Source organism: Rattus norvegicus, chromosome 5 (assembly GCF_036323735.1).
Source record: "Rattus norvegicus strain BN/NHsdMcwi chromosome 5, GRCr8, whole genome shotgun sequence".
Classification (NCBI taxonomy): Eukaryota; Metazoa; Chordata; class Mammalia; order Rodentia; family Muridae; genus Rattus; species Rattus norvegicus.
The window spans coordinates 129,639,337-129,647,684 of NC_086023.1; the positions used below are offsets into that span (position 1 = coordinate 129,639,337).

Below are 8,348 nucleotides of genomic sequence, written 5' to 3' on the forward strand. Positions count from 1 at the left end.
AAAGTCACCTAACCTAAGGGAAGCACCACGTCAGTGGTGCTTTTTAGAGCTGATGCTCTTCCAAAAACTACCTTTCAGCCAGTTGACTCAAATTTGAGAAAAGGGGGTTGGTTGGACATTACAAGGAATTCATACTGAAATAATTTCAAGCCTGATCTTCGAAATTGCTGGGCATATTCTTTTTTGAAGCCAAAATACTAATATGAGCAGAGCCAGCCAATGGATTCTTTGAGGGGGCAGGGGAAGGAGATAAGAGGACTGGCTCCACTGCAGTCACACTGGCACCAGGCTTCCAGTGTGTTCCTTTCTAATGCTAAGACTTATGCTATCATGAACTCTAACACACTTCTTACAAAGGGGTGGGCTGTAATCACAGGTAAAAATCACAGGAAAATGTGGTCCTCTTATGAAAAAATGTGTTTTAATTAGGCAAAAGATGCATCAGGACAAATAATTTTTAAAACAAAGTCTCCAAGTCAGACATTGAGAATGGCAAAGGGTAAGCAAGGAAAGAAAAAAAAAATCAAAGATAAAATATCCAGAAGAAAGGCACAGATAGCCATATGCAATTACATGTTAGAAATCAGAATTTTGACAGTGAAAAAGATGTTTAAATATTTCATAAACTTGTAGTAAGATTTCCACTTAGGCAGTTTTGAAGGATTTGACTAGCTGCTTAAAATATGAAAACAAAGCAAAACGAAACCCTATATTTTAATAAGTGATAGTAAAACAGGACAGCCAGCCAACTAAGGGACAAAGAGAAGGCGGTGGGTGGAAAAGACCACCACACTCACTGCAGGCTCGTGGCTCCCCCAACCCCATTCGCCTCCATCAGGCTGATGACCTCATTTCTTCCATAGAACCTGGCCAAGTCGAAGGCGGTGTCCCCCTTATGGTTCCGATGCCCCACATTGCAGGCTGTGTGCTTCATTAGGAACTCCACCACAGGGAGGTGGCCTTCTTTGGCAGCCAAGTGCAAGGGCAGGTTCCCTTCATTATCTTCGATGTTAACATCAGCTTGGAACTCCAGCAAAGCCTGTACAGTGTCCAGGAAACCTGCTCTGGCAGCATCGTGAATGACAGCAAAACCAGTTCGGTCTTTCAAATTGGGATTAGCACCTCTGAGGAGAAGTCTCCTGGCAATCTCCGGATTCCCAAGTTTCATAACCTAGGAAAGAAGTTAAAGATGGGAGAATCCCTCCAGGCTTGAGCCACAGCAATATTTAAAGACATTTATTTGTCCTATTTAGGTAACTATTTTTGATTCAATTCTTGAAGAAGACCCATAGAATACAGTTTGGAGGTTGTGGCAGTAGGAAATTACCAGTCAATAAACATAGAAGAAAACCTACAAAAATTGATGAACTAGCCTAAATCAGCCCAGATGTAGTAGAATAAATTGGTCAATAAAACAGAATTCTTGAAACACGAAGAAATTTGATGGCTAATTTGGTTATCTTTCACAAAGACCTGTGTGTGTGTATTTTTCCCCCATGAATTCTTTTTCTTTTTTTTATAAAGGAATGTAATTTGGGTAAAAGGCCTCCTGTTTGTTTATTCATGCTCATAAACTATACCTGGAGTATTAATTCTGGAAGATTAAATGAGGATAAAATTTATTTCCTAATAGCTACTGAAAACCAATGATGGGAATCTTTAAACTTCCCCCATAAGTGTCACTTCCTATAGAATGGATCCTTTAAAATCCCAGAGTTGGCATTTTCTTAAATGATTAGTTTTAACAAGGCTCCTCCAAATAGATATGCTTGAACTGTCCAAGCATTAGTATGTTTTCTTTACAGGCTAAAATATTGGCTACTGGGAGCATTCCATGCTTAGGCTTCATTTCAAATTACAGAATATTACTCGGCCATTTAGGTATTAAATTAAGCCACTGTGTTCTACATTACTTACTATATCGACTTATTTTGAACTAAGTTGGTGATGTGCCTCACATCAGGGAGGAAATGATTGCATGGCTACCATCCCTGAAAAGAATCAAATGGCCATCCTACTATATTAATAGGACTACTCAAAGTTCTAACTAGCTTTCTGGTACTCAAGTGAACAAAAAGTAAAAGCAAGATATGTGATGTGTGTGTTGGAACAGTCAGCTTTGTCTTGTGGTTTGAGTCATTTAATAATCAACTGGTGAGCCTGTCTAATTTCCGTTTGCACTCACTACATATGAGAATAGCTATTTGTAAACTACCACTGTTTTGAAAGTCAGAATAGACTATCAACACTTGCTATCAAGGCTCAAAATATTTTATATTACACGGAATTATTTACTGCTGTTTAAATGTACACTTTAAAAGCTATCTTTAAGTAAAAAAACTCTCATAAGTAAAAATACTTTGTATAACAGCACTTGAGAGCAAAAATATATTTAATTAACTTGTAAAAATTATTTTCATTAACATGCCAGAAAATCCAAGCATTTGAGCTGGTTTTCATTTGTAATTGGGTACACTCATAAGACTCTAAGTTATATAATAATATAGTAAGTGGGCTACTTACTGGATACTCAATATTTATTAGAATCAAATACTAATCCACTTGAAAATATGAACAAAGTTGATTATATCTCTTTAAAAATGTTTTAAGAGAGTACAAATTAATAAAATATATTTGGAGCGAATAATAGTTTATAAGTACAAGTACACACATTGTCAAGATACTAAGTTTCCTCTCTAATAAACCCTTCTCAGCCCCTTATTTAAGGCAGTAGAAAATTGACTTATTTTTCCAGAATCTCCATGAAATATATTTTCTGGTTATTAAAAATTAATAGTCTAATTTTTGACACCTCTCCCTAAAACCTTAGTCACATTTAAAGACTTAAAGTGAGCAAAACAAGAAACACCTTCGCAAAGCAAATGTATGATGAAGTTCTCTGATTATTCTGATTGAAAAACAAGAGCAAAGGAGAAAAGATTTCTGCAGCTGAGTAAAAAGCATAATCACAGAGTAAAATTTGCCACCTTTGGCAGAAAGTGAGAGTGTAAATGATTTTGAAGAAATTTCTTCCTGATGACACAATTTCAGAGTCAGGATTATGTATACCGAAAAAAGACTCATATTTGTGTGTACCTGTTTCATTATATGTTTTGATATTAAGCTATAATAAGTGGGTATTATCTAAGTTTAATAGAAGCAAAGTTGGGTGGTTATTTTTTAAACGTTTGTCAAAGTTTAATTATATTAATTACCCACTCGCCCTGTGCTGTCTTTTTCTGAACACAGATGAAATGTTTTCTACTTTGTGACTTTTCAATAGAAAACCTTTCAGCATCTGGAGTTCATGGCATTGTTATCACCACCAAGCCAGTCCACAAGTACTAAGCAGAAAAACAAAAACAAAACCTTTTCCTTATTTAATCTTCCCAAATCAAGATAAATATTTTAGTATTTCTGCATAATCTTCCTCGGCAGAGAAGGTTTTTGTAAGGCCAGCCGTATTCTGATTTAAATTATACAGACCAAATGAGCTTTCTCCATTCTGGCATCTCCTGCCACTTAAATCTCTAATTTTTAAAACAGAAACAAAAATCTCTAATGCCTTTACCCCAGTGGGTTTTTTAAAAGCTGCTTCTGGATGGGAAAAGCTCCCAGGAGTACTATCAGAACTCCAATAAAAGCAACCGGTGGAGATCACTTTCCCAATGTTTTGCTTCTAAACCTTTCAGCAAAGTTACATGATAACATTTGGAGGGGGAAAATATCAGGTACATATTTGGCAGCTGGAAATGTGTCAGTTGTTGCCTGTAAATCTAATCACTGAAAATTAGAGCATACCACCACATGACCACAGGGATAATAAAACCACCACTGCTTAGCTCTGATTAGAAAATTCAACCTTTTAATTTCTCCTCACTCCTGAATGGGTGGATTAGGTATTGTATTAACTGTGAAAATGTACACCCTGTCCTGGTGACCAGGCTATCCCATACCAAACGAGGAAAGGTCGTTTGTTAGGACATGGAGCAGCTGAAGGTAAAACACCCTGCCTAACCGGCAACAGAATTAACTTTAAAGTCAATGATTAGGATCAAAATAGGTGAAAAACCACTATTAGCTGTGTATTTACTTCAAATAATAATCACAATAATGTGCTTAAAGAGCTATCTAAAACAACACTGCACAAAACAAACAGATTTCGACGATAAGACTACTTTAAAACCTCCATTGTCACAAAAGCATTCCAAAAATTATGACCAAACCTAGGATTCTCTTGATATCGAGGATGTTATTGGATTTGACCAGTTTCTCCAAAGTACGTCATTTTGGGGAGTTGGATCCACTTAAAGATATAAAATATGGCAACCATGTAGGTTTTAAAACAGTGAAGATCTGTACCCCTCCAAACTTAAAAGCTGTCATTTTAGAAGCCCAGGCAACCTTATTAACTTGTTTTTCCCACCTCTCTGGATACCAACCTGCAGCGCAGTTCTCCCAAATCCATTTTGAGCGTTGACGTTTACATTATTTTGCAACAAACTAGTAAGTTGCTCTAGGTCCCCCCTGGCAGCTGCGGACGCCAACTCGTTCCCCCAAGGCTCGGCCATTCTTTAGGGTCCTGACGATCGGGAAAAGACGATTAGTTGCTTCTCTTTTTCCCCTTTTCTTTGCTCCTAATCAGGCTGCATGATGGCATCGGAGGCTGACAGAAGGACTGGGATGGTTAATCTGGAGTAGAGCTTGGTAGTAAATACTAGTAAGGTCGGCCTGCCAAAAGCCCGCCCCTCGATTCACACGTGATTATTCAGCAAAACTGAGCCCATTGGAGAGGGGCTCCTTCCCTAGCTTTTTAGCTTAACCCCTAAGAAGGACTCTGGCGATTCGACAGAGATACATACACAGAAGCTTTTCTTGATTAATTACTATGGACGTGAGATGTAGGCAGAGCTGTCACGTACCTAAGCTTCACAGCTCTGTGAGGAGGATGTTGCGGAGACTTAAGGGACTAGGTCAGCTCAGAAAACACCGCGAAAGAAAAAGTATTGGAGAGTAGAAAAGGTATTAACCCACCCTTGTTCACAGTGGTGACTTGAGGCAGAATTTCAGAGTCAGGTCCTCCGCAGGGCTCACTTTCCATCCGTCTCGCAGAAGGGGGTAGTCCAGAGTGCGGCTCGCTAGCAAAGCGCCGCGCTGGCTGGATGCTGACGTGCTCGGGAGGGTTAAAGATGATTGCCGAAGGCAGACCAGAGCAGCAGTTCTGAAGCCCTCAACTCTCAGGTCTCAACGACTCCCAAGCGGGCTCGGCGTCTTCAGAAGAGCCTCCGGAGCCCGCCGGCCGGGCTGCCGCAGCCCCGCCGAGCCTCAGAGGCCGTGGGAGCCCGGCAGGGCGCGGGTCTCCGGAGGCTGGTGGGTGTGCGGCAGACCCCCGCCAAGCCCGTCATGCCGGCCCCGCCGGGTCCCGGGACTCCCGGCAGCCTGGGGACCGTGTAGGGCGAAGAGGGAAGCGTCTATGGGGCTCCAGCCGCTGGGGCAGCTCGCGGTAGCATCGCGCCTGCACCCGGCCAGCTCACCAGTAACTTCCCGCCTACGACCGAGCTAGCTCAAGCTCTCCACTGCAAGCGCTGGCTGAGCGGCGGCCGTCGCCTCTGTCGCGGTCTTTCCCTCCCTTTCAGATTTTCCCGGCGCCTCCGATGATGGGAAGGGTCTTTGGAAGTAGGAGCGGTCGCCGCAGATCCCGGGCGCAGTCTGTCCCGCCGACTTCTTGGCGGCCGCCCAGCAGCTCGGTGCCCGGTGCCACTTGGTTAGTTAGTTCTTGGCGGTCCTCCGGCCTGTGCCCCTATGTGTGCCGCGGACAGGACAGCGACTGCCAGCCAGCTCAGTCCCGGAGCTGACTCAGACTGCACCGGCCGGTCGGGAGCCGCGCCTGACAGTTTCTTTTGTAGTCCGATTCCCCCAAATCTCTGATCGCTGCTCTGTTCCCCGCTACAGGCACTTGCGCGTCTTTCCTTTAGGATTTTTCCCTCTCCTCTCTCCTTTGCTTCTTTTTCCGCTGAAGCAACTGCTGCTACGGTTGCCTCTGAAGGGACGGTGCCGGTTTCTTATCCCTTTTTTCCGACCTCATCAGCTTTTTTTGAAAAGAAAAAAATTGAGCGCTTTTTGAGTTGAAAAACCCGCCCCCATTTTAACGGCAGAGTTTTAAGGAGGCTCGGCGGAGTTAGGGCGCCGCGGGAGCGGGAAGGCCGGGCACCGCCCACGCCCCGCCCTCCGCCCTGGCGGCGCATTGGCCCGCGGCGCGCTCGCTCCGCCCTCGCGGCCCCGCGCCCTTCTCTGCCCGCCTTGGGCCTGGGTTCGCGGGAGCTCCTGCCCGCCCTCCCGCTGCGCTGGTCGCCGCTGCTGAAGCTGGGTGGGTTCGGCCCGGCCCGGACTGCTGTTCTGGAGCTGGCTGGAGTCGGCGAAGCCGAGCCTCTACCGCGAGAGACCCGGGTGGTGGTAACTGAGGCTGGGGGCTCAAGCTGAGGCCCTTAGAGGCTCGGCGGCCCTGTTGCTGGCTGGTGAGGAGAGCGCGGGCGCTCCGGCTGTCTCCTCAGCTGGAGCGGGGCGGTTCCACCTTCCTCGGAGCTCCCCGACCAGGCTCGCCGAGTTCGAGTGGCCTGGCCCGGGGCTGCTGTCCTCCTCCCCGAGCGCGCTCTGGCTGGACTCCTTTGCTCTGCCACAGGCCTTGCCACCTGTCAGGTCGCTGCCAGGGCTGCAGAGGGGACCCGACTGACAGAACTACACGGCAGAGAAGTCTTGTAGACTTGAGTTTTATGAGAACTGAAAGCGCATTGCAAGAAATCCTGACCAACTTCAAAGCCTTAAAGTTCCAGGGTCTAGAAAATGTTAACTTCTATTCTTGAGGGAAAGTGAGAAATACAATTAACTTTAGACAAGGCTTACAGTTAGTTAGAAATGTTTTCTTAAAAAGCTGTGTCTTTATATTGGGGGATTTCTTTCACTCACTACATGGAGGCTTGATTGTTTTTAGGTGGATGTAAGGATGGTAGCCTAGGTGTAAAAGGGCCAATGTACCCATATCGTTCCTTCCATATCCAGCATCAATTTTCTGTGCTTTTGACGTCCTGTTTTAGGCATATGAGATTACTGCCTTCTATATTTCTATGCTTAGACAAATACCAGCAAAGGTTGCAATGAAGCATTCAGTGGTCAAAATGAAACCAAGATCCCGCCCCCCCGCCAAGATATTGGTCTAATTAGAACCAGCCACGGCACATATATTCTCAAGTAACATCTGTGCCCAGTTCCTTGGAGTAAAGTGAAAGTATTCAAACAAGCCAGAGACATCTGTATAGTCATCTAGCAACAGGTTGGCTGTTAGGGAAAATTGGAACTACAAGAATTTGGCAATGCTTCTTTAAGAAAACGATCAGAGCTATTTTTTTTTTTTTTAGGTAACTAAAGCTGAATATTGTGAATCAGGTAACAACAAAGGGGATGAACTTCTTTAAAAAACATTTTAACAGAATATTTAGGATTCCATGTATACTGTACTGATTATTCTGGGAACTATGAGTTTTTAATTATATGGAAGCTGTGATAGGACGTTGGCACTGTTAAAGTGATAACTGGCATTAATCCAAATTTACAAACCTTGCTTTCTAGAATGTAGTGGTGTCTTGCTTGGAGGATATATGGTAGCGAAGAAGAATAAAATTGTGCGCATTCTATATAAAAATGGGAGTATGTGTGATATGACTTTCATCAAATAAAATATCTTTGCTGAATAACTGAGTAAAGAAAATTCAGTGTTTAGGGTGCTTTTGTCCAGGCTAGCCTACAGCTCCTTATGTACCTCAGGCTGGCTTAGTACTTGTAAACTTGCATCAGCCTGGTATGGCTCGATTGCAAGTATCCACAACTCTACCTTGTTGTATTAAGAGTTTTGGGGCACCCTAAGCACCCACAAGTAATATGTAAATAAACTTAAATACAGAACCTGCAGATAAGAGTGAAAGCAGCTGGGTGTGGTGTGCATGCTTTTCATCCTAGCACTTGGGAGGCCAGGGCAGGTGAATCTCTGTGAGTTCAAAGCCAGCTTGGTCTACAGATCAAGTTCCAGGACAGCCAGAGCTACAGAGAGGTGCCCTGTCTCAAAATACACACATGCACGCACACACACTAAAAGAACCAAAAGATGTTCAGTAAAATTTTGTTCTTATAACTTCTATAACTTCAGCTGCTCTTGTTAAAACATCAACTTTTAAAATTCATTAAAAAAACTTACTTGGTAGTGGAACTTACCTGTAATCCCAGCACTTGGGAGGCAGAGGTAGGTGGACTTCTGTGAATTCAAGGCCTATAACTGTCTACAGAGCTAGTTCTAGGAC

General features: G+C 43.7%; 1 protein-coding gene across 2 annotated transcripts; it reads right to left on the reverse strand.

Annotated features, from left to right (window-relative positions):
* Positions 1 to 399: 399 nt before the first annotated feature.
* Cdkn2c (cyclin-dependent kinase inhibitor 2C) lies at positions 400 to 6,228 on the reverse strand. Of its 2 annotated transcripts, none has more exons than XM_063288321.1 (3): positions 5,035 to 6,228; positions 4,443 to 4,666; positions 400 to 1,171 (listed from the first exon to the last, which is right to left on the reverse strand). In XM_063288321.1, the coding sequence occupies exons 2-3, from the start codon at positions 4,569 to 4,571 to the stop codon at positions 794 to 796; spliced, it is 507 nt and encodes a 168-aa protein (XP_063144391.1). In that variant the 5' UTR covers positions 4,572 to 4,666; positions 5,035 to 6,228; the 3' UTR covers positions 400 to 793. The 2 variants fall into 2 exon arrangements, with proteins under 2 accessions (XP_063144391.1, NP_571977.1); NM_131902.4 differs by having other exon boundaries at positions 4,443 to 4,582; positions 5,035 to 5,555.
* Between the last annotated feature and the right edge of the window lie 2,120 nt (positions 6,229 to 8,348).